This window comes from Gordionus sp. m RMFG-2023, chromosome 2 (genome assembly GCF_954871325.1).
Source record: "Gordionus sp. m RMFG-2023 chromosome 2, tfGorSpeb1-WG-v2, whole genome shotgun sequence".
Classification (NCBI taxonomy): Eukaryota; Metazoa; Nematomorpha; class Gordioida; order Chordodea; family Parachordodidae; genus Gordionus; species Gordionus sp. m RMFG-2023.
In genome coordinates this window covers 11,288,834-11,316,114 of record NC_088776.1, presented here as the reverse complement: position 1 = coordinate 11,316,114, position 27,281 = coordinate 11,288,834, and the positions used below count along the sequence as shown (strand labels likewise).

The 27,281-nt window shown below is 28.1% G+C and overlaps 2 protein-coding genes across 4 annotated transcripts; one reads left to right on the top strand and one right to left on the bottom strand.

The window, feature by feature from the left end:
* Positions 1-523: 523 nt before the first annotated feature.
* Positions 524-13,456, top strand: LOC135925273 (succinate--CoA ligase [GDP-forming] subunit beta, mitochondrial-like). Of its 2 annotated transcripts, XM_065460507.1 has the most exons (10): positions 535-617; positions 661-811; positions 857-956; positions 1,001-1,091; positions 2,977-3,129; positions 8,228-8,414; positions 11,036-11,197; positions 11,991-12,133; positions 12,345-12,465; positions 13,256-13,456. In XM_065460507.1, exons 1-10 carry the CDS (start codon positions 603-605, stop codon positions 13,360-13,362), a joined length of 1,230 nt encoding a protein of 409 aa, XP_065316579.1. In that variant the 5' UTR covers positions 535-602; the 3' UTR covers positions 13,363-13,456. The 2 variants fall into 2 exon arrangements, with proteins under 2 accessions (XP_065316580.1, XP_065316579.1); XM_065460508.1 differs by lacking the exon at positions 11,036-11,197 and having other exon boundaries at positions 524-617.
* A 1,821-nt stretch (positions 13,457-15,277) lies between these two features.
* LOC135923741 (uncharacterized membrane protein F35D11.3-like) lies at positions 15,278-27,222 on the bottom strand. 2 transcript variants are annotated; one of them, XM_065458656.1, is made up of 6 exons: positions 27,180-27,222; positions 26,659-27,137; positions 22,738-22,993; positions 22,481-22,638; positions 16,208-16,464; positions 15,278-15,825 (listed from the first exon to the last, which is right to left on the bottom strand). In XM_065458656.1, exons 1-6 carry the CDS (start codon positions 27,195-27,197, stop codon positions 15,425-15,427), a joined length of 1,569 nt encoding a protein of 522 aa, XP_065314728.1. In that variant the 5' UTR covers positions 27,198-27,222; the 3' UTR covers positions 15,278-15,424. The 2 variants fall into 2 exon arrangements, with proteins under 2 accessions (XP_065314728.1, XP_065314729.1); XM_065458657.1 differs by lacking the exon at positions 27,180-27,222 and adding an exon at positions 23,581-23,681 and having other exon boundaries at positions 15,281-15,825; positions 26,659-26,759.
* Between the last annotated feature and the right edge of the window lie 59 nt (positions 27,223-27,281).

The window sequence follows — 27,281 nt, the reverse complement described above, 5'->3', positions numbered from 1 at the left end:
CCCATTTGCATGGCTCAATGGGTAAACAGTGCTATGAGCAGAGGTGTCACTAGTTTTTATAATTTCATGGGATCTTTTCTTTAAAATTATTTTGAAACGACCTTCTTTTTAGCTAACATTATCAAAATTACCTTTTTTGTTAATATTTTCAAAATGACTTTTTTGGGATATAAAAAAATTTTAAATTTACAAGTGGCTCTATATCTATGAGCAAAATCTCCATGCTTACTTAATACCATTTTGGCTAAAATCTTAATTGGGCTGTTTTGAAAAATCGACTTAAATCGGGCTTTAACACTAATAGATATGTTATGGAGAACTTTTAAACCTCGTATGCTTTTAAATAACTCTATCTCTATACCATTGGATATATTTTTTAAATATGTTTTACTTATAATATTTTCAATAGATCAACAAATTATTAGTCCTTACGTTTTTTTATCATTATAATTTAGTTTTAGTTACACATTTGATTATGAGAATGTTTTAAAAACTTCGTCATAATAATTGTGCAGTCAGATGACATGACATCAACACTTTAAATAAATAACTATATTTTTTGATGGTTTAATCAAAAATATTTGTTAAATTCCACCTGAGCAATGATGCTTAAAAAGGTAATTTATTCTCAATTACTATGCTTCATTAATTTATTTTTAGAATCCCATTCAATTTTTTAATGTTACCAAACGTTATCTTAATCTTCAGGAATATCAGAGTAAGACACTCATGGAAAAATATAATGTATCAATTCAAAATTTTAAAATAGTTGAAAATAGAGCACAGGCAGCTCAAGTTGTTAATGAATTAAGTATTTTTTTATGCTAGAGAATTATATATTATAAATAGTGATTAGATTTTAAAGAATATGTAATTAAAGCTCAAATATTAGCTGGTGGTAGAGGTAAAGGTATTTTTTCCAATGGATTTAAAGGAGGAGTTCAAATTTTGAAAGAGTAATTTTAAATAAAAAAATTCCATAATCTTTTATATTTAATAGTTCAAATAAAATTCCAGGGATAGTTGATAAAATGATAAATAATAGATTAATCACTAAACAAACTCCCCCAGAGGGTGTATTAGTCAAAAAAGTAATTTATATATAGTTAGTGATTATATTAAATGCACAACTAATTTATATTAACATACATTTACTATAATAGTGATAAATATTTGAAATTTTAATTATAATGTATTGTAATTTTTAAATCACCCCACCATAACCAACTATGCATAAATTTACTACCAACTTGGAGAGATTATATGTGTATTTATAAAATGAATAAATTTGACACTTTAAACTTGATTATAAGGTAGAGAGGATGTGTGCATATTTATATAAAATTATTTTGTTTTTTTGTTGGATGAGCAGGATTGCCAGGGCTACCACATTGACTAGTAGACTACCACAATTTTTTAATAAGTCAAAATTTACCACACTCAACTCAATTACCATAATTCTACCTATTTTTTTAAATTCCCAAAACACCCAAAAATCTCCCACATTTCTATATTTTTTTCCAATAATTATATTATTTAAAATAAAAATTTCATGTCTTATATATGTCCAAAAAAGAAATTTCAAAATCAAGGAATTCAATTCCCTCTTTCTATTTTTTTAAAAATCTATAAATATTTTTTTTGTTGAATAAATGATTATCTTGCCAATTGTATTAAGAGTCCTTTTAAATTTTTTAATATTTGAAAAATAAATCTTTGATTAATTTGTGTTATATTGTTTTCCTTCTTGATGGGCTTAAAAGTATATAAAATAGGGGATCCAAAATATAATACAGTAATGCTTATTTTTGCAATGAAGATTAAATAAACAAAATTTCTTTAATTTCAAATAATATATGAGAAATTTGTTATTATGTAAATCTAAAAAGCAATATAGATATATATAAAAAAAGAATAAAAAAATTTTTCAGCCAAAATAATTTTAAACATAATTAATTTTAAAAATGTTTATTTACATGTTCTGCCTAAGGAATAAGAATTTCCTAGGTTCAAGTTTCAAAAAAACTAATAGTAATAAGATCAAACTGTTCATTGATGGAAGTTGCAATTGGCAAGAATATTATATTTTTTAGTTTCTGCTAGAGTCTGCTATTTATAGATGGGGAAGGATGAGACAAATGTATAGATCCAAATTTTTAAATAAGGGATTTGCTCAGTGATAGTGGTCCAGTCTTAGGTCATTGTCTGCTCAAAGATTGCAGAGTTCTCGAATATGTATGTGAACTTTTTTTAAAAGGAGGCTAATTTATTTTTCAAAGAACCCTCTTTATGACAACCTTGACTTCATTTACTAAGAGGTTGCAGGTCATGCAATGATGAGGCTGAACTAGGTCACATCCGAATCTATATCCTATCACTCTTAATTGTTCATTGGTTAAGAGATACCCTGGGGTTTTGCTCGGCTAAGTATATAGCCATTCATGGCATTTAATTTTATCTTTTATTTGAAAGAGTTAGATGTCTTCAAGAGATGAAGAGGAAGATACATTTGCAAAAGTTTTTGATATTAGGGGTATTTTTTTGTGGGTCACTATTGTGATAAAAAAAGTTATTATTTAAATACACTAATATTAAAAATGTCACTAGTGAGACCTTGCCAAATGTTGGGAAAAAGTGGTGCATAGGCCCATGGGTGGGGGGGGGGATATGGGGACTGCATTCTCATAAAATGTGTAATAAAATTTTGTGGCAACCTTGTACATAATACAACATTTGCATTAAACATTTTTATTAAATCATAATTTAAGGTAAATTAAGAAGAATGAACCCAATTTTTATACACAAAAATATATATTAAACACTTTTTGATATGCTATTGTATAAAATATTTTATTATAATAATAAGGCTATTGTACTGTGCCCCCCCCCTCTTTTACCAAATCATTGTGGTATAGGGCCCTTGTTTAACTATAAGTCATAGTTATAATTATAAAAATTATTATCATGCAAATTTAGGTTTTGATTGGAGAGGCTATAGATATAAAAAGGGAAACTTATCTTGCCTTTTTAATGGATAGAAGTTCTGGGGGGCCTATGATGATAGGCAGTCCTGCTGGTGGAATGGATATCGAAGAAGTTGCTGAAAAAACACCAAATCTTATATTTAAAGTATTTTAGCCAATATTAAAATATTTTTTATAATTTAATATACCAAAGCTATTAAAAAATAATATTTACATGTACAATAGTACCTTTATAATGTTTCTTGAGTTTTGAATATTAGGGAGATGTTATAACAAGAAATATGTATTTTAAGCTAGAGGTAAGCACAGCCTAACCCAAATGTTGAGCCCCATGGGCTAGACTGTGAAAAAGGATTTTGTGCTAGGCTGGACAAATTGTTCAAAATATTTTTATATGCCAGTCTGGGTCAATGTTATAAAAATGTTTTTAAAGCTGACAATTAGGCAAATTTATATTAGACTATTTACTTCATAAATAATTATTACAAGCTGAAAAACCAAATATATTTTACTGGCTTCACTGATTAAAAATAATTATGGACTGTGTTGAAAAGCCCCATAAAAAATTCCACAGTTGATTTTTGCCTGTCTGTCAACATAATCATTTTAAGTGTAAATTTTCTATTGAGTTCACATATATTGGTCATTTTTGCTTAGTTTGAACTAGGTCTTTATATGTATCTTTTTAAATTTTAATTAAAAATTAATGATCATCTCAATTTCAAATTAAAACTATATAAATTATATTTTAAAATTGGATTCCTTATTAATTAACAATATTTGCATTATACAAATCTTTTATAATATAGATTAAAAGGGGGAAATTTTACGTAATTTCATTAAGGCAGATAAAAAAAATTGTGTAACATAAAGTGCACGTTATTAGTAGAGAATTAAAAACTTTAGTGAAAAAAATTTTACTATATTTTTTTTGGACCAGTATTTTATACCCGGACCCTGAACCCTAGCATTTTCACTGAATCCAATCCAGGCTCTTTTTAAAAGTGAAAGGTTCTGGGTGCCAAAAAAATTACATTTTTCTTTTTTTTCTCTCCCCGTTTTTAAAAATTTTTTGGTTTTTAATACTTCCATTTTATAGGTAATATCTTGTTTTAACTTCTATAAATTTTAGAAAATGAAATATTGTGAATTTTATAGTGTAAGTAAATGATAATTTATTAATATGCTATTTAATAGGAATACGTTCTTTATCTTATTTTATATCAATTTTAGAAAGTGATATTGGGAATAGCAGGCGCTAATCAAGAAGGAGGGAAGGGTGGCATGGCAAATTTACCTGTTCTCGTAAATATCATTTTAAGCTAATAAAAAATTTCACCCCACATACCCCTCAACCCCAAAAATATATACAATATATTTTAGGAGGAATTCGAAAGTAAAATTAATAAAAGTTAATAACTAACGACTATAATTCAAATTTTTTTAAAAAAATATAAAATTTTATTCCTGAACTCGCACCCTTTTTTTTGTTCTAAGGATTCACATCCCTGGTTTATATATGTAACAAAATTTCGGTTTATAATCGATAGGGATGTACCGATATTTTTTATCGGGTCGTATCGGGCCGATATTTCACCCATTTTAAACTATCGGTTATCGGCCAATATTATAAAATTTTCCGATCCGATATAAAATGGCGTCTTTAACAAAAATAAAATGTTATAAAAATTTTTTAAAAAAAGTTTTATCTATAAAAATTTTTTAAAAAAAGTTTTATCTAAGATCATTTATTTTTATAAATAAAATCGAAATCCATTTTATGTAGTTTTTTTAATAATAATAAATTAATTAATAAACATTCTGCCATATTGTTATTTTTTTGGGCATTCTTTTTATAAAAGTGTGCGATTATCTCTTCAGAATCAGTTTTTAGTGAAGCTGGTGATATTGGCAGTTACCATCGCCACAGGCTCACCTCTGATAAATTGGAAATATTGATATTTCTAAAAAGAAATCCTTGATATATTAATGTTAAATATTATTTAAAATATATTTCAAATTTCATATATATTTGTTTAATTACTTATAGATTGTGATTTAACAATAAAAATATTTTATTGAATTGAATATAAACTATAACTGATTATTATAATATATTTAAATGACATAAGCTATGGTATAGTTAAATTATAGATGTTATACTAATAAAAAGTATATTAAAAATTAAAACCATTGGTATCTTTATAGAAAACAAAATTAGATATGATATCGGATCGGTAATCTACGATATCAATTTAATATCGGGAATATCGGATTGGATCGGCCTCCAAAAAGTGGTATCGGTACACCCCTAATAATCGAATACAATCCGAATTTGGATATCTATTTTATACCAAGAATAATAATTTTTTTAGGTTGTGTCCTAAATAAAAAAAAATATAAATAGTGTCCCTAAATCATTTTTCGTGCCTTAAATATATTTTAATTATACAAATTTATTATTTAATTTATCATTATTCAAAAATCATTCCAGTTTACTTTTATTTCGACTTAATTTCCAAAATTTGAAAATATATTTTTAATTTTATTTATTTTCTTTAATGACAATAATAGAAAACTTTTTGGAATTACCATGTTATTATTATTTTTTTATTGGGTCTCAATTTCATTAGTGATATTGAATGTTTTAAAGATATTTGTCTTATCCTCCATTCCTGTCTTGTTAGCACTGATACCCGATATACTAATATTATATATAAGAAAATAAATGTATATGTATTATTGACATTTTGCATGTATTACTTTTACTTCATTTATTGTAAAAAGTTTGAGTTTTTGTTTTTCGAATAAAGCGCTGAAGCCACCAAAGTCCATGACACTCTAAAAAAATCTTTTCCTTTCGTATTTGGAAAAGAGTAAAATATTTTTGGGTACAATTCTTGTCATGATTAATATAATTTTCATCTTGCATTGTTCTTCATCAGAGTTGGAACCCGTAGTGAACTCTGGCTTTTAGAAAATATTTTCTGGAATCAAATAAAATGGGTTCATAATGATAGTGCATTTTATAAATCGTGTATTTAGATACTTGCAAATAGGGGTTAAATCCATTAGGTCTATGACCATATTCACTTTCATATCGGGACCGATATTTAGCGCTTCACTTTTTTAATTATATTCTGATTGTATATTATAATTACATAATTAATATCTTCTATTTTATACATAATTTCTAATAATAATTATTGTTATTCATAAAAGGAATTTAAATCATTTGTAATGCTTATATCAGAGACCTGCAGGCCCGGCCCTAAATCCGGCCCGGGTACCAGGGCAGAGCCGTATTTTAAATTTTTAAAATATAACCGGGTCGGGCCTGAAAATTTTTTTTAAAAAATTTATACAACATGAATTATATTCGTTAATTAGATATGGTTATAATGATTATATATAGTTATAATTAATATGATATTTGGTGAAAGTTAACACTAGCTAACACTCATAGTATCTATTACATTATAAAATTATAGTTTTCCTGCCATGGAATAAATACGCAAAGGATTAAATACATTATTATATAATATATGTTTTATTTTTTATTAATTAAAATATCATTTTCATTTTTTTATAAATACATAGTATATTCTCAAGATATTATTTACATAAATTTTTTATAGTATCAATTTGTAATATACTAAATATCTGTTTAGAATAAAAAAAAATAAAATATTAGTGTTGCTAAACGGCTTGTTTTGGGCCGATTTTTAAAAACGGCTAACTCAGTGTTTTATCCAGAAAAATATTGTGCAAGCCTGAAAATTTTGCTCATAAAAGGAGCAAAGGTCTAGACATATAGTATCGAAATATCGAGACTTAGTCAATATTTTTCTGGCGAAAATATTGAGTTAGCCGTTTTAAAAAATCAGCTCAAAACAAGCCGTTTAACAACATTAGCTAATATACTTGCTTATTAAATGATAATACTCGCCGAAAGATATGATAAAATACGAAATAATGAATTTTTTGTATATACCAGGTCGAATATAATTTTAAAAAATTCCGAGCCGGGCCTAAAAAATATTTTTTTTTAAATCCAGGCCGGGCCCCCAAAAATTTTTTTTTTAATATTCGGGCCGGGCTTAAAATTTTTAAACCTGGGCCGGGCTTGGCCGTAAAAAAATTTTGAAAAAAAATCCGGGCTGGGCCGAAAATTTTTTAATCTGGGCCGGGCCGTACAAATGGTACCTCTGCAGGTCTCTGGCTTATATTTAATAAAAACGATTTTGACAAGATAGAGTAGCTAAAAATTAAAAAAAATTGTTATATCTGTAAAAAAAATGATTTTAAAATAACTAGCAAGCCACATTATGTTTGGAAAGCTAACTCAAGATTTTAGCCAAAAGTAAATTATCCTAGTTTGAGATCTTGCCCACAGTTGGGAGAAAGGTTTGAAGTCTATTCAAAATTTCAAAGCTTAAGTAATAAAATTTTGGCTAAAATCCTGATAGCCGTTTTTAAAAAACGTTTTAACAACACTATATTCAGCCATCAACATTGCCCATATTTTGAATGAAATAATTAACTTTTTGAGATTAAAAAAACCAAAATACACTTAATAATTTATAAACGTTGTTTTATGAATAGAAAATATATATTTATGGCATTTATTAAATAAATTCTATTTAAATATCGGTTATGTAATAATATCGGAAATATCGAATCGGGGAAAAATTTGCAGATCGGTAACGCTCTAAAAATCATGATTTTTCAAAATAAAAAATATCTATTTTTTTATTATTTAATTCAAGTTTCATAATATACAAAATATTTCATAATATATGTCTTGCAAATAGTGTTGTTAAACAGCTCGAATTGAGCCGATTTTTATAATAGGCTAACTCAATATTTTAACCAGACAAATATTGCATAAACGTCGATTCGCTAATAGATGTTCAAACCTTCTTGGCATCTATAAGCAAAATCTTTAGGCTTGTGTAATATTTATTTGGATAAAATATTGAATTGGCCGTGTTTAAAATTCGGCTCAAACCGAGCAGTTTAACATCACTACCTGCAAGAAAAAAAATAATTTTTAAGAAAAAGTTATCAATTTGACACGTATTTTAGTTCATTAAGCATCTGTTTTCTGTAAAAATTTATAAATAAACTACTGTTTGCGTCTTTTTACAATTCCAAATACGATTCCTGGAATCAGGCTTTCGCTAATATTTTCTTAATGCAATATAAACTTCTTTTTTTTGTAAAATTATAAAAATCTTAAGCAAGAAATAGATGTGAGGGAGGGTTTGTATAGACACAATGCTCGTATAATGGCCAAAAATATTGGATTTTCTAGTACATTGTTGGAGCAAGCTACCACTCAGATCATGAATTTATACAAAATGTTTATAGCAGTCGATGCTACGCAGATAGAAATCAATCCACTCGGCGAAACGAGCGATGGAAAAGGTATTTGAATTTGCTATTGACTAAAATATTTTAAGTTTTCACTTTTGTTAATATTTTATCTTCTTTTATATTCATTATTGTTTTACCCTTAAGAAATTTATAGCGGATCAATAGGGAGAAATAAATTAAAATAGTAGTTATTTTATTTTTAAAATTAACTTCAATTAATTTTAGTATTTTTATTTAGGTTTAAAATTAACTTTTATTATTTTAACACTTCACTTTTCATCATTAAAAAAAATATAAATTATAGTAAGAATATTTTTTTATTATATATATTTCTACACAAATTGATATATTAATCGATTGACAAATTTATTATGTAAACTAAAGATATTTTTAACTTGAAATAAAGAAATAAAATTTATAGGCCATGTCCTAAGTCAACTTATTATTTAATAGCTGTTATTTAGTATCGACTAAATAGCATATTGTTGGTTTCACCAACGTTTCATGACCTATTTCCTGACAACCATATTGTTTAATTTTGTATGACTCATTTTCTGTGGGCTTGTTATTAAATAGTGGCAATATTCGTCCTCTATAAATTCAATATCTCCGTGGTGCCTTATATCTAACCAATGCCGTCAGATCGAGATTCCCTCCTCCATAATTATAGGTACCCTACACCATTACGCGCAATCTCTTCTAAATCGTTGATATAACTAGTAATCATTTAAATAATATTTCAGTTTTAATATATTAAATGTTTCGTAGCTTCTAAAGCAACTATTACTACATATAATCAAATGCGCGTCGCTTCTAAAGCGACTATCATTACATATAAAATATAAATATTTTTGATCTTTTTCCGAAAGTATTTTTTATCATTTTTAGGTGTTTAATATCATCAGTCACCCACTATCAGTACCACCGTTATTCCGGAGTGAATAACCATGCCAAGTGTAACAATGGTTCTCAATTCTCTTATACGTTCTAACTTTCTTATAACAAGCGTCCAAAGGACAGCAGTACAAGCCTTTCCGGAGGAACTAAGATTTCCACCCTACGCAACAAGAGAACAAATTGATCGTTGTTCGTATTATCCGCTGGTTGGAAATCGCTGGATGAATGAAACTTTTTACGGTGCCATAAGTTAGCCCCTGGTCTTATAGATCTTGCTGCATCCATCATAATTATAGACGAATCAGAGGCTATCGTTAGAATTTGGCATATGCGTTAGCCGCAAATGCTACTACCTTGACAAAGATTTAGAATGGTTAATCGCAAACGGTAGCCAGGCGATCGTGGGTTATATTCTAACATGAAAGCCAAGTGCAATTCGTTAGCTGATTTCGTAGAAATAGATAAACTAACGGAAAGCATGGGTTTGAAAAACATCGAAAAGGACACTCGCACCCTCATTAAGATGCGGATTGCAGGACCCATCACCTACTTTTCCTTTTCGCAACCAGGATGCTCGGTTACCTATACCAACGTGAAGAATATGAAAAAGCATTTTATGGCAAACACATATGTAATTTCTAGCGATAGCTTCTGATTCGACTTTAATCATGAAGGATGCAGCAAGACCTATAAGACCAGGGGCTGGCTTACGGCGCCGTAATCATTCATCCAGCGATTTCCAATCAGTAGATAATACTAACTATGGTCAAACACGGACTCCGGTGGAGTCGGAGTTGCCCGCCGGTCAAAAAATAAATTATTCCCTCATTGCATAGGGTGGAAATCTCAGTCTCCGGAATGGCTTGTACTGCTGTTTCTTCTACGCCTGTAATAAGAAAGTTAGAACGTATAAGGGAATTGAGAACCATTGTTCCAATTGGCATGGTTATTCACTCCGGAATAATTGTGGTGGTAAGTCGATCGATGATATAAAACACCTAAAATGATAAAAATAAATACTTTCGGAAAAAGATCAAAAATATTTATATGTATATGTAGTGATAGTCGCTTTAGAAGCGACGCGCATTTGATTATATGTAGTAATAGTTGCTTTAGAAGCTACAAAACATTTGATATATTTAGACCAAATATAAATTATAGTGGGTTACCCGTTAAAAAATAACCCCCAATTTTTTTTTATAAAAATCAGTCGATCGAGAAACTGAAATGTTATTTAAATGATTACTAGTTATAGGAACATTTTAGAAAAGATTGCGCATAGTGGTGTGGGGTACCTAGAATTATGGAGGAGCGAATCTCCGTCAAATCTGACGGCAGTCGATACAAATAAGGTACCACAGGGATAAATAGCTTGTGTCAGCCAAGCGTTCATAATGACTTTGCTTTTTGATCCTTCGAAAGCAGATAAAAATTAAGAAAATAAATAATTAAACCAACAATTTTTCTTAAAATGATAATTATATATAATTCAAATTTTTAAGATTAAATAATGTAAAACCAATTGTTTTTATTATGCTACCTCAAAAAGCGTGCCTAAATCGCTCCAATAAATTTGATAGGGGGAGGAACAGACTAGTAGTATCCCCATTTCTCCAATCAGCACCTTTTTAGATATTTTATTAGAATTTTGACTACGACAATTTATTAACAAAATGTATTATTTTTAAAAAATCATGTATTTTTCAAATATTATATACTACCAAACTAAATTTTAATTAAATTATTTTTATTTATACATCCATTGAAAATACAAGTTATATGTTTCGACGCCAAAATAAACTTTGACGACAACGCGGAATACAGGCAGAAGAAGATTTTCGATATGGACGATTTCTCAGAAAGCGATCCAAGGGAGGTTGAGGCCAGAAAATTTCATCTGAATTACATAGGCATGCAAGGCAATATCGCATGTTTAGGTATATTCGATAATTCTTGTAGTTCACCAAAGAATGCATACATAAATAGATTTTTGAATAATATCCATTTGTTAGCCTTATTGAATAATTAAATTGATTATTTTTTAGTTGGGAATAAGTGGTTTGTTGAATTGGAAACGATTGTGGGACATTAGTGAATTTAAAGCTCATGAGCATTAGATTTGAAATTGGCGTGACCCAAAAGCTCTGCCTGTTGGCAGGGAAAAATTTTTTCAAAGCATTTTTACGGGCCGTTTGGTCTATAATTTTGAAAATGTTTTTAAAGCTCATAATTAGGCAAATTTGTGTCGTTTTCCTTCACAAAAAATTTTACAGGGAGGATTTGACAACTTGCACAAAATATATTTTACAAGCTGGGCCAAATGAGCACACGGCTTGGGCTGTGCCCATCTTTATTTCTGATAATACAAATAATGGTTTAATATGTTTATTATTTAGCGATTTTTTTAATATTCATATTTGAATTGAAAATATCCGAACTAATAATTAGTTATTAAATTTCAATATGAATAACAACTAATTTTAAATCTATCAAGCTCATTATATTGGAATTTTATCAACTAGAATAAATATTGAACATTAATTACATAAATTTTAAATGATAAAAATTGCTGCTGATATTATCGCAATCACAATATCTGATGTGAATTATAATCATCAGGATAAAGTTACCATCTTTTCTTATGGTAACCCCCCATCACACCAATACATTAATTTAAAAAATATACTGCGCTGCAATGACCACAAACTTTTTAATCAAAAAATTAAAAAGTTAACGGAGCTGGCTTAGCTATGGCCACAATGGATATCATTCAGCTCTACGGGGGAAAGCCTGCCAATTTTTTAGACGTCGGTGGCAACGTTACGGAAGATCAAGTGTATCAGGCTTTCAAAATCATAAGCAAAGATCCTCAGGTTTATTATGAAACTCTTAATTATACCTATAAAATTTTTTACTTTATATAAATTGATTAAATAATATCCTAAGTATTTTTTTTACTCTATATCTTTTTTTTTCTTAATAATAATAATAAATTTTAATATTTTAAACCCAAATTTTTTTTCAGCTGGAGGAATAAAGTTAAAGGTTAACTTTCCAATTATACTTTAAAAAAATGACAATAAGGTAAAAGCCATACTAGTCAACATATTTGGCGGCATAGTTAATTGCGCTGTCATTGCAAACGGTATCAAAAACGCGTGTCAAACCATCGACCTAAAAATACCCCTCATAGTTCGCTTAGAAGGTTGGTTCATTATTAATTTATCTCATTACTTTTTCTATTAAATTTAATTTTTATGTTACCAAATTCGATCACTTAAACGTGTCTAATTTGGGTTCTCGGTAATAGAGGAATCTCCACACAACATAGTAAGCAAACAATTTTTGTTTCGAGCAGTAATTTTTTAAATAGAAAATGACTTCATAAATTGGTTTCATTGGCTGCTTTAAATTGATGGTCCAAAAAGGAAATATTTAAAAATTACAACTAAAAGCATTCTCAAAATATTACCAATATTGTATACTATCATAGTAGTATAAATATAGCTGAGAAATATCTATATAAGATGTTGACAAATCTATACAGCTATAATCCCTAGCATTTTGAAAATTATAACTATGAATATCGATAATTTATAAAAAATTAAGGAGTTGGGTTTATTTACTATTTATTTTCATCACTTTCTATAATATAAATAGAATATTATAGAATATAAATAAATATATTTGAGATTTCTTATAATTTAACATTCGAACCATGGGCTAAGCTTAGATCCAAAAAAAACCATGCCGGATGCAGGCTTTAGCCAAAATGTCTCAATTTTGAAGATCTTTAACTGGAACCCCTTTTTAAAATAAAGAATGTTCAGAACCCTAACCCCCTCGTTCACAGTTGGCACGAATTCGCGGCGAGATATACAGAATATGCTGTACTTTTGTATTCTTCCCCACAAATTTGTGCTAACTGCAAATGAGGGGTAACTCCGATTCCATATCTTGCATTCTATATTATATTTTCTTAAATAATTAAACAGGTACCAATGTAGACGAAGGTAAAAAGATTCTCGAAAAAAGTGGTTTGAACATTATAACTGCCAAGAATTTAGACGAAGCGGCCAAAAAAGCTGTGGCTAGCATTTAATTATTTTTTCCCCCGCATTTTAATTCGAACAAAAAGACTTGTTAATTTATTTTGCAAAATCCAGTGTTATGTATTTTTTCAAAATAAAAATGTGTCGGAATTTTTATTAAGTAAATTTGTTCTAACATCGACTATTGCTAAATTCTGACGTGTTTGTAAATAGTCATATAATACAACGATAAGCAAAGTATCCTTTTTGATTTTTGTTGGAAATAAAAAGGCCTAACTGATATTTTATATCAATCACCGGTAAATTTAATTATATCAGTTAAGTTGGGTAAAATTTCAGTCCAGGTGATAAAATCATTAAAAATAAAAAAATCTAGGCCAATATTTTTTTTCAAAATCGACTTTTGAAGATCTCTGATATATAAACCAGGTGAAAGCAACATTAACCTCTAAAATGCGTTAATTGCTAATACAATACTTAAAAGGGGGATATAGTTCGGGTTTAATAAAAAATCTCTAAACCAGTTTAGGGTTTGGTGTCATTTTTTAAATTTCAAAAAATGGATATACAAATATAAGAAATGATTCCGCGAAAATGTTTTTAATATTGAAAATAATAACAGCAATCATGTTTTAAATATTTAATGTTTTTTATTTTATATATTTTTAATTTGTTTAAATTTTTTATAATTTAAAAAAAATTAAATAAAGATATTTTAATAAATAAATATTTTAAAAAAATTCTTGAACCTGCATTTAAAAAATAGATTCGGGGTTCTGGTTCAGTAAAATATCAGGATTCACTGATATAATTTAATATTTTTTTTAAAAAAAAAATACAACTATAAAGGCGAAATAATTTATGTTTTTTCTTAGTCAAAGAGGAGAAACATATTTTTAAAGATGACTTTACTTAATCTGGAATTAAAAAAATAACCAATCTTATAGTTGCTTGTAATATTCCTATAATAACTGAAAATTTAATATATAAATTAAATATACTGCTTATGTTTAGTATGGGATTAAATTTAAAATGTTATAAGATCTCTGAGACCATATACAAGTAAATTCGGGATAACCTAGCTGTAAATGTTGTTAATGAAGACTGAGATTTATTTAAAATCAAATTTAAACTTTTAAAGTTCAATAATAAACGATAATTTTTTGACAAAATTGTATTAAATTAATTTGCATCTTCTGTATAATAAAATTTTACAGTCTTATCGTATTAACCATTTTAAAAAAAACTTATTTTATATAATTATTATTTTAACATAAATTTGTATACATCTTCAATACTAATATAAAAATAAGAAAGGCCCTAAATATTAAGTGTATATTATTCCTATCGAATTATATTATATGGGTTTTTATAAAATTATTACTTCATTATAATGACAATCCTGTGATAAGTTTAGAATTAAGTAACAAATAAACAAAATGGCCTGCTTATTTAATATAATTTCTTATATTATTTTTTAAAAAGATGCTTTTCATTCATTTCAGTTACTTCTCCAAATTCGTTACACTAATTATGTTAGCATATATGCTTTTATGTTTATTTGACCTTTTACAATAAAAATCATTAAATTTTCCTGGAACTACATTTAGACAATTTTTCCCCATTTACATTTTTATCATATATTTCTATTTTTTTCTTCCTTAAAGCAATTTTATATCAAGGTCATAATAAAATTTTATTTAATAGATAGGGATCATATTATTATAATAATTGAATTAATCTAGCGAGTGTCAAAATTTAAATATATAAGTGTATAATAGATATTTTGATTGAGTATTTTTATATTGGCGGGAATTTTTTTTACAATATAGTAATTTGACTATAAATTTTGTTTACACTAATATATTAATTATTTGAAGATATAAATTATTTCTAAAATATATAAATATAATTATTTGCAAATATAATTTTTCTAATAAATATCTTTAAAATAAAAATGACTAGCTAGCTATGTTATGGCAGAGAATATATTTGTATATTATATGAGTAATAGACTAAATATTTATGAATAAATAAATACTGAATAACATTTTTAAAATGCGTATTATTTATAAATTTACGATTTTTTCTTCCTAATTCTAAATAATAATTTCATTCATTGATTTCCTCGAAATTAGAAGCATTATAACCAAGAGTCTTGAGTATCATAGGCATTTTCCTTATATAATCGTTGTGACCTTCCACAATATCACTTAGGTTAATATTATAAATCCGTGGGTTAACCCTCTTAATTGGTTCAAGTCCGGCTATTTTATTCTGAGCAGAGGCGGTCCGGTACAAAAACTTTAAAATCCAATCTTTCTGGCAAAAACAATTAATGAGTTTGCCAGCCACAATACTTTCCATCCATGAAGTGTACAATTTATCGTCATTGGCGGGTATAGGAGCCCCCATGAGTATCACGTCTTGAATTATCCCTCTATTGGATTCGTTAGGAACTTTAGCCAAATTGTTAATGGCATGGTAAATAACTCGGCAACCTAAGCCAAATGCTTTTATCGAAGAGGATAAGGGAAAATAGATATGAATGCACGTGTAATTGATAAAAACAACTTATTTTTATACTAAGCTACAACTTATTTTTATACTAAGCTAAGGAACTTATGGTAAAATTAATATTTATTTGAAAAAAATAAAAATGTATAATCATGCGTCCAAATTGGAAAAATCATCTATATAAAATGTTTTAAAAAAAACATAAATCTTAAAATTGGATATTTAGAAATTAAAGAAACAAAAAGGTAGACGAGAATATAATTAAAAACAAATCATTTTTTAGAAATTAGTTAAAATTTTGAATCAACGATATTAATTTTAAAAAATTACGGCAAAACGCAAATAATGCTCAATTTGTGCGCAATAAAAAAAAATTACCGATCAAATTAACAGGTCGATTCCCGGCAATTCTATCGGCCAATACATTAGCTAATTCTCTTCCAACCGGTTTTGAACGGGTGAAAGCGACAGCCCAAGGATTATCAATCACCCTGCCCAAGGAAAGTAAAGTGAGTGGCCAGGCTATGGCGGATAGAACACCTGCCAAAGCCGTTTCCTTGAGAACCTCCTGAGCTATTTGCCCCGTTGCCCAGTTGGCTACGTAACCTACTCCCTGGCCAAAGTCCTTGAGAAACCTGAAAAAAAATGTGGTTAAGAGAGGAATAATTATTTAGCTTAAGAAAGTGCTTGATGAACTTAGATGATATATTTAAATTCTCCAAATTTAAAATGAATTATAGTTGTTACCTATGGCTTGCTCACGTTTCATGCGTAAGTATTGTTACAAGAAAATTAGAAATTTAAGCAAATGTCAAAATTTTGTTGGGTAATTAATATACAATTCAAAAATAATTATTTTTATACATTTAATGTAATGTTGTAAACGTTATGAACGACGCCTTTCATTTTAAAGAAACTGTGAACGCGTTCCTTTTTTTATGTTCGTTCAATTTTAGAAAATCTTCTTATTTTTATTCATTTGGAAATAAATATTAATTTCATATGAATCAAAATTTTTTAAGAAAAAAGGGTTATTTTTTAATCAGCAGTTTCCTTTGTCCAATTTGAATTTTTTTAACCATCCATTATTTCTGTCTTATACTATAATTTATTAATTTGATTATTATATTATTATGTAGATTAGCGTAAGCATGGATATTGTTATTCCATCATCGATGAAGCAATATTTATATTTAAACTAGATGGTATAGTTACTTTGCGCCCGTCAAAAACCGTAATATAATAATCAAGCCACAAAGCCATTTGTTCATCTTGGTCAATTATTACTTTACCATTATTTAATACAATTGAGGGTATCTTCTTAAAGCTACAAGGTTTACAGAAATATTTTAATTTCTTGTATGCATCATATAGTCTATTTACTCTCACATCCTTGTCAATGTCAAAAGCTTTCTTCGCGCTATAGACCCGTCTATCTCTCCGCAGTAATCTCTGTATCAGCTTCCATAGATCCTTATTAGAGCTATTCGCTATTCTTAACTGGTTTATTTTCTCAAGGGTATCATTCGACATCCATTCATTCCTTGGGATAAGACTTACTTCTGGCAGGACCTTATATGTATCAACAAGAGCATCTTTAAAAAGATTCCAACTTTTCTCAACACTTTCTAGCCTAATTGTATTCAAGAAGTTGGCTTCTTTCCCAGTTAATACTTGATCAAAATATCTTGCATCGTCCAATGTTCTTATTTTATTTAGTTTGCGAGTTATACCATTACGCGAGGGAGTAGCACTAGAACTAGTTGAAGATTGTCTGTTTCCATTGTGATACCCCCATAAATTTTTAACCATAACTTGACTCTTGCTATCAAATGTCTTATTTAATTTCACTGGTAAGATTTTTCATATCTTATTTAATGTCGCTGGTATAACCTTTGTTTTATACTTATATCTTACTAGTATAAATAGTAAACGATAAATTAAAATTTCATGGATGATGTATCACACCTTACTAGGTATCTAGCATTGTTTTGGTGCGCCTTCTTTCCCTATGGTCTGATCTTCCTCCTTATAATATCACTCTCCTAAATTCTATTATAGTTAATTCCTTAACGGCCTTGTTTCTTACGCTTAAATACTTTGTTTAGAATAAATTTACAGGTAAGCTACAAATAGCATCTCTTAACATTAATGGATTGATGAATAAACTGACAGTTCTTTTAAGGATGTTAGATGCGGAAAAAATTGACATTTTGGGCATCCAGGAAACCCACTACGCTGGAGATATTACGGCTAATTTTAATGATTATAAAATGTTTTGTTCGGGCACCACCTCCAATAGTTGGTCGGGGATCGCTTTCCTCATTAATAAGAGAATGCAGAAATATGTCATGAAATTTGTACCCATCTCGGAAAGGTGTGGGCTTCTATACTTAAATACGAACTTCAAGCCTACAATAAGCGCATTCTACGTCCCACCAAACAGGAATGAGCGATCAGCCTTTATAGATATAATAATTAACATAAACACTCCTTACCAGAGAGATATAACATTATAATATTAGGTGCTCTAAATATGAATATTGGCAGGGAAGTGGAATATATGAACAGAAACGTCACTGGGCATGCCACCTTAATACAAAGGAATAGCGAATACGGTAGGAAATTACTTGATTTCTGTAGTAATAAAAGTTTTAAAATTGAAAACACTTTTTTAGCCATGGAGATAGGAGTACTTACACCTTTGTAAGAGCTCAGCATAAATCACAAATCGATTTCTTCATCTCGAATATCCATCGTTGGTTCGTTGATGTAAAGGCCCTAACTAATATAAACCTATCGGATCATAGACTGCTTAGAGCAATTATTATGGTTAAAAATTTATGGGGGTATCACAATGGAAACAGACAATCTTCAACTAGTTCTAGTGCTACTCCCTCGCGTAATGGTATAACTCGTAAACTAAATAAAATAAGAACATTGGACGATGCAAGATATTTTGATCAAGTATTAAGTGGGAAAGAAGCCAATTTCTTGATTACAATTAGGCTAGAAAGTGTTGAGAAAAGTTGGAATCTTTTTAAAGATGCTCTTGTTGATACATATAAGGTCCTGCCAGAAGTAAGTCTTATCCCAAGGAATGAATGGATGTCGAATGATACCCTTGAGAAAATAAACCAGTTAAGAATAGCGAATGGCTCTAATAAGGATCTATGGAAGCTGATACAGAGATTACTGCGGAGAGATAGACGGGTCTATAGCGCGAAGAAAGCTTTTGACATTGACAAGGATGTGAGAGTAAATAGACTATATGATGCATACAAGAAATTAAAATATTTCTGTAAACCTTGTAGCTTTAAGAAGATACCCTCAATTGTATTAAATAATGGTAAAGTAATAATTGACCAAGATGAACAAATGGCTTTGTGCCTTGATTATTATATTACGGTTTTTGACGGGCGCAAAGTAACTATACCAACTAGTTTAAATATAAATATTGCTTCACCCCAGTCTGGGTTCTCGGTAAATGAAATAATGAATGTAATAAAAAAATTACGTAACAATAAAGCTCCAGGGCTCGACAACATTACTGCTGAGTATCTAAAGATAGCACCTAGAACGACATCTTCCTTCCTTCTGGCCTTCTTCAATAAAATATGGGAAAGTGGAAGTACCCCAACAGAATAGAACAAGTCCTTTTTATGTAATTTCCCCAAAACTGCAAATCCCCAAAAATTTACTGATTATCGTGCATGCGCTCTAACATCTTGCGTGTCCAAAATATTTATGGTACTTATAAAAAATAAAATTGCTCAATCGACGCCTAATCATTTTCCTAAACATATTTGTGCTTATAGGCCAAATAAAAATATACTATAACCTATATTATCTCTGAAAATAATAATGCAGAAGTGTCATAAATACAAGATACCCTCATTCTACACATTCATTGATTTTAGTAGAGCATTTGACAACGTTAACCATGTAGCTCTTTAGGAAACGCTAGCAGAATGCGGTATTGAAACCCAAATAATTCGAATCTTAAAAAATCACTATTCAAATTTATTTGCTTGTTTCAAAATAAATGATAAAATCTCTCCCTTCTTCAGGATAAAAATAGGTGTAAAACAAGGCTGCACCCTCTCACCTCTCCTTTTTAACATAATAATCAATAAAATAATAAAAGATGTACTGGGAGCTGCTGACCTAGTAGATATAGGATCAAATGAGAAGATTTTTTTTGTAAATAAGATAATATCCTATGCGGATGATATTGTAGTAATCTCGAAAAGTATTGAAGAAACCAAGAATCTACTTTATCTAATTGAGACTGTGAGCTATAGAGTTGGACTTAGGATGAACTTTAACAAAACTGTTATTCTTCCCTCCCCAAACGCGCCTTAAATTCAAAATTTTACAGTTGGAGAGAATACAGTAAAAATCGTAGAGAAAATAAAATACTTAGGTGTATTCTTAGATAATTAAGGAAGTTGTAAAGATGAGATGAAGATGAGAATACAAAAAGCTAGAGGTGCGTTCTATAGATATAGGAAGATATGGAAAGCTAGAAAAATCTCAGTATTTACTAGATTGAGGATATTCAACTCGTTGATAGTTCCAATTGTATTATATGGTGGGGATATCTGGGAGGCAAATAAAACAGAGATAAGGCGTCTTCAATCTTTTATAAATAATTGTCTTCACACTATACACGGTATTTTCTATCCAAGAGTTATCTCAAACTCAAATCTTTGGAGGAAGTCAACTCACACACCAATAAATATTACTCTTAAAAAAAGCCGGATTCAGTTCTTAGGCCACATAATAAGAAATTCAGATAATAACTTAGTCCATGATGCCATAACATGGCTGTACTCATACAATGGAAAACAATATACAAAATACAAAACATTATGGTATTATAAAACAATAAAAGATATAATGGACTTAAACGTGAACATGAAACAATTCATTAAACTAAATAACAATAAAAGATCCATTAAAAAGCTGTTTCGCATCAAGAAAAGTTACCTCTAATAAGAATAAAAATACATCTCAGAATTCAATGTTCACTATCATTATCTAATAATCCTTATCTTATATTTCCTATCGTAATAAATTTCAAAAATTTAAACTCATTATTATCAATATTTCCAATATCAACAAACATTCAAATCCTCTTATAAGTATTCTTTGCATTTCCTTACTAAAAATTGTTCTAATATAGTAAAGATTTTTAATTTAAAATTGTCCTCAACCCACCATAATGTAATTAACTTTCACTGAAGTTCTAGGGTATAGGCTCTTTTTTTGTCCCACTCCCTTTTAAATAAGCCTATAGAGGTTTAAGTAATGTTTTTCGAAATGTTGCGCCTACAAGTACGTGCGGCTTGCCCACAAACGTGTGGAGGGCTCCTCATATTTTGACTTTTATACCCAAATTAAATTAGTTCCAATAAGATGGAAATGAGGAAAACCTAGCGTAGCTCTGTTGCATTTCAACACTAGAGGGCATAAGCGCTATATATCACGTATCACGTAAATCAGGTGAATTAACGTTACCATTGCCACAGTAACATTATATACAATAAATAATTCTATCCTTATCAACTGTAAAATGTTTCCAAAAAGTATAAGTTTCTAAATCTTCAACTTCTAATTTAAATAGATATTTGATTGTATTTATTATTATATATAATATAACTCTAATCCTGTTAATAATTTATTATAGATTGTTGTATTTCATAGGCATCTTTAGAGTCTAACATTTCGCTATTATTTTTAAGTTTTTATCAAGGTTTTATATTTAAGTAATACAATTTAAAGTATTATAAATTAATATATTTTATTAATAATTATATTTTATAGGACATATAAAAGTTATATTAAAAATTAATAAGAATATTTTATTTAAATAAATAAAAATATTAACTTAAAACTATTTATCTTAAACATGGCTAAAAAATATATGGTATGATATATTAAATAAAAAATTTTTTAAAAAATTATTCATAAAATTTTTGACGAGTTTACAGCACTCATTTAATGTGAGCAAGCAATATACAATTTTATAGAACTTTTATCGATATAAATCTTTTTTCCCCCCTAAATTTAAATAATAATCTTGTAGAAACTGAACTCTTGCAATAAAGTTCAAAAAGTTATGAGAATAAATAATTTCGTAATTGACTACCCCTCGCCCCATTTCAAGCAAATCAAATTTGTATATTTTTAAGGAGTGTAGTTAATCTATTCGCTTAAAGGAGCTTATAAGCTTAGCCCAAAAAAATCACTTCGAGCAAAATTCAATTAAGCAGATAGCTTCAAGGGGAAATTGAAAGTATGAGCAGTAAATGAACATTAAATGTTTACATTACATAATTTTCCAATTGATTGATTAATATTTATGTTATTTTCTAAAAAAAAATGTCTAGCACAAATAAAACAGTTATTTTAAACAATTATTGCAATAAGTAGTTTAATTACGAATGTTAGTACTTGTCTAATTCGAATCGAATATTAAACAGGAGAGTTTTCGAGCGATATAAATTAAAAATACAATATTCATTGGGGCAGTCAAGAGATACTTTTTTCCGACTCAGCTTCGAGTGGAGAAATTTTATAGAACTAAGTATGTCGGGTAATCACGACCATAAATAAATATTATAAAAAAAATAGTAAATAACAAACTTTCCTTCCCAACGTAGAGTATAGGCCTCAGCTGTTAACCTTAAATCTGTCCAAGGCGTTGCAAAATCGCAATCTTTGCTAATCCAACCTGAGATAGATAGTGTTACCTTCAAACTGCGTTGACCCCGCAAAAAACTACGTTTACCACTACCCATAGTCTATAAAAAATGGAATAGAACTTTGAGATAATATTTAACAATTAATAGAAAAAATGTGATTCGCAAAAACTTATAAGGATTTTTTTTTAAATGGAAAACCTTCAGCTTTTGAAACGAAAATTCATTAATGTCCCCGGCTCGTTTATTCATTTTATAGCCAGTGAGGGCAGCGCCGGTGAGAGCGAAAGCCGATCCGACAGCACCTGCACCTGCCGCGGTACCCAGGGTGGTTGTAAGCCACGCCGATCCCACGAGGGCTCCTGCGCTCACTGCTAGGAAAGGGGCAGCTATGAGCCCACCCGTTAATCCTAGGAGTGTACCACCCAAAATTGATGCGGCACCTATCTTGAGGTATCTGATAAATGGACATATATTAAATATTTTTTAAAAAATTATCTATCTATGAGGCCGGTCATAAATTTGTGAAACTTAAAGTTTACAAAAATGAGAAATTCGCAAAAGTTGATGTAAACTATGGCGAATAAAAATTTGATAGGCCACTTGCAAAATTTTATTTTTAAGAAAATAGGAAATTCACAGGAGTGACGCAAACCAATAACAAATTGAAAAAATCTGATATTTTTACTTTACTTAGTATCATAAAATTAAAAATTTTGTTTTTCTAAAAATATCATAAATTGAAAATCCTGAAATTTTAAGTAAATTTTATATTTCATATAAATTCACCAACCAAACCAGTTGCTTATTTGATTTATACTAAATATAAAATGTTAAAGCTTAAATATGTATCAACAGTATCATATCAAATGGATTCTATTTATTTTGTTTCATTTTAAAAATATAAAATTATCAAACCCGGCTCGGATTTTATATAATATATATATATTTTATTCATTTTTAATTTTTTAATAATGACGATTTATAATATTTAGTTTAAAATATAGAGCCCGGCCTGGGTATTTTTAAAAAATATTTTTAAACCCAGCCTGTGTATCCGGGCTTGCAGGTCTTTGATCTAAACATTGGATTGGTATCGGATCTGAGATAACTTTTTGGATCGGCATAGCCCTATTTTTTTTATTCTTCAAAAATTATTATTTAAAATATTTGTCATGTTTATGGGTAAATGTAATGTTGTTAAACAGCTCCATTTAGCCGATTTTTTAAAAGAGCAAAATAATTTCGACAAAATATTATTAAGCCTCGAAATTTCAAAGAAATCCAAACCTTTCTGCCATCTATGGGAAAAATCAACAAGCTTTAGTAATTTATTTTGACCAAAATCTTGAGTTAAATGTTTTTAAAATTGGATAAATCGAGCCGTTTAATAACAATAGTGAATGTGACTCGTTATATATTTTAAAATGCTTTCCTTGTATAAAAAACCCAAAACAATAAAAAATATCGGATCGGTTTTTTAAATATTAACCCGATCCGATTCAATATTTAATATCGGCACAGCCCTACAATAAACAATATTTCAATCAAATAATTAGAGATAAAAAATATCATCAAAAAAATTTACCTCAGGATACAATCAATGACAAATTAATATACTTGGCAAAAATAATATTCAAGATGAAATTTTAAAATGTGTTATTATCAAGGTTGCCAGACTTCCCAATTTTTTACTCTTGTATGCCAAAATAAGCCGTCTATTAATTTACGTCCTCTTACGTTTTTTTAACCCTTTCTCTCGATTTTTTATAAAAACGTAAAAAGCTTTAAATAATTTATTTTAATTAAAACTTTCCTACTATCAGCCAACTTCCCTCCACCTTAGAACCAGATTAAATATCTTTGACAATAAAATACCATAATGTGTCACTCTTACGCCTTGGTAGAAAGGTCAATCTTTGATATGAGATCATACCTCATTTGCAAAATAGAAAGCACAACACATATTATGGCTGCCGAATCATCTAAACACAACAAATATTCTCAATTATAAAACCTATTTTTTATCTTCCATTACTACCACATTTTAGGTGAAGAAGCGATCCTCTTTTTAAAAATTTTAGGCAAAAAATTAACAACAATCACAGAAGATCCCAAAGGAAATTTATATTTAGGCAACGAATATCTCTCAAGAGTCAAGATATGCAGATCCAATTTTATCTCCATCCTCGGTTATAAAGGACAAGATTTTAAATATATCTTTTAATTCACCCCCCCCCCTCCCGTTAATTTTTAATATATTTTTTTATTATATTAGTTTTTATATATTTTTGTAATTCATATATTTTTTAAATTATGTTTATTCGAAATTGAAAACCTTTATTTATTAAAAAAAATATATAATAAAAATAACTTAGAAAATTATATTAACTTACACTGCGATTTTATATTTTAATTCAATGCAATGGACAATACTATAAATTAGGGTTGTGCCGATCCACATATTTTTCACCGATCCGATATTGGTTCAAAACGGATCCAATATTTATATTGATTTTTTACCGCCCCCCTTTGAACCAAATGTAATTAAGAAATTAATATTTTTAATATGCAAAAAATAGAATTATGCATTTAATTTAATTTTTTTATTTATACAAAATTTAAAAAAGTTTATGGATATTGATAGTATTAAATGAATTTTACATTATTCCTCCCCATGAATTAGAATTCCGCAGAAAACGCATTTTGCAAAATTATCATTGTTTTTTGTAAAATATTTAATTCAGATACCATATTTAAAATTTTTTTTTACTTAAAGTATAAATTCTATATTTGACGTTGGTTATAGACCTGCCCAAAGGTGAGCGTACATGAATTATATGAAAGATATGCCGGTTTTTTTCTCAAGGATACCAACAAACCTTGTAACCCAGATATGAGGTTATATGAGGGTGGAACTACACCCGAGCCATATATATGTTTAGTAATGAGTATAGCAAAGAAAGAAGAATATAAGAATAAAAAAGAGGCCCTTTCTTCTAAAAAACTTATAAATTTTAATAATTATTTTAATTTTATAAATTTAGTTAGAAATTTGTAAATATTAAATTATAAATAATAAAATTGGCGGAATTATTTAAAAAGATTTAAAATAAATAAAACTTTGGGTGTTACTTTCTATTTTTATAAAAAAAACTTTAAAAATACTATAAATCTATTTTAAAAAAATAAATAAAATTTAAGGGATGTTGTGCATTTGGATTGTTTAAAAAAAAATTATTTAGAAAATATGATTAATGTTAAATAAATATAAATAAAATAACAAAAAAAGAAAAGTAAAAAGATTGTATTGGTTTTTTACAGGTATGGGCCTGATCCGATATTTTTTGAAAACGCTAAATGGTACCGATCTGATTCAATATTTAATATCAGCACAGCCCTACTATAAATTCAATATCCAAAGTCATTCATCAATCACACAATAAAATAGTGTATGTTTATCTAAAGATTGCACTGTAAAAACATATTACCCTATTCTCTTCCCAGATTCAAAAATAGCCTAAAACATAAAATGTAGAAGAATGAATATAAAAATCTCCAAAATAGTTTTAATATCATAGGCCCAGCAATTAACATTTTAAAGGATTTAAAGGAAAATTTTTTATTTTCTTTAAGCCTCAAATAACAAAGAATTCCCAATAATACAGTGCTATTTTAATAATGAAGCAGGAGTTTTACTTAGAGAACTCAAAAGACATTTAATTTATGCTTGTAAAGAACGTTGATTTAAGAACAAAAAAATATTCTTTTTTATAGGGTTAAGATTTTGAATCAATGATATTAATAAAAAGGTATTAAACAAGGGATATCTTATATTTATTTTAAGTATCGTAAACACTCAGTGCACTCTATTATAAGGTATGTGTATATATATTTTCAAATATAATAATAATCATATTGAGCATTCTTAAAATAAAAAGAGAATATACAACTCTCTGAATTTAGCTTAGTTTTAATAACAAACATTTGTAATTTTAAATAGGAAAAACAAAATTTTCTTATGGAAATAACAAAATAAATATAAAAATAGTAGACAATTGAAATTATAAAATTTTGTCTTTTATTTGTTAATCTTAATATTAATATAAAAGCACTTCTCACTTCTTCATTTTACTTGTTTTGAATCTTTTGCTTGAATTAGAATCTTTCTTAAAATAAATTATTAAATCTATCATTTTGTCTTCATATTTTTCAAATATGATATCATTAAGTTTTAAATATTGTATAATATTTTGTATTAAAACAGCATTTCTTGCATCATATGATCCATCTCGAATAGAAAATACTAACAAAAATAATGGGAACATATAAGGGTCAATTTTAAAGGCTCGATGTGTCATTATTTTATCTTTATATTTAATAAAATACTCGTTAAAATTTTTTATGTCATATGGTGGAACTTGATAATTGTCTAACTTTAGGTAAACAATTAAATTATTTTTGAATTCTTGCTTAAAGTCATTATTAACATTATTTTTATATATTTGATCTAAATCCAATAAGCATATATTAAGTATATTATTTTTGACATCGATATCTAAATTATCTGGACTTATTTCTATACTTGCTTTGTTATCTGACTATAATAAAAATAATTAATAAGTAGAGAAAAGATTATTTACTTTTTTATTTTTGAGCATTTAAAATAATTTATTTTATGTAGCCTACAACGAAAAAGTCATACATCCACCTATCATTCATCATGTTTAAACAGATACTTTTTA

Bases quoted from the DNA above. Each gene is read 5' to 3' on its own strand.
- LOC135925273 (XM_065460507.1), top strand. The intron at 1,092-2,976 runs GTAATTTATATA...ATGCAAATTTAG, and splicing joins AGGGTGTATTAGTCAAAAAA to GTTTTGATTGGAGAGGCTAT. The intron at 11,198-11,990 runs GTATATTCGATA...AAAATTAAAAAG, and splicing joins AGGCAATATCGCATGTTTAG to TTAACGGAGCTGGCTTAGCT.
- LOC135923741 (XM_065458656.1), bottom strand. The intron at 16,465-22,480 runs GTTTGTTATTTA...ATTTTTTTTCAG, and splicing joins ACTCTACGTTGGGAAGGAAA to GTTTCTCAAGGACTTTGGCC. The intron at 15,826-16,207 runs GTAATTTTTTTT...CTTCGATAAAAG, and splicing joins TCGACCTGTTAATTTGATCG to CATTTGGCTTAGGTTGCCGA.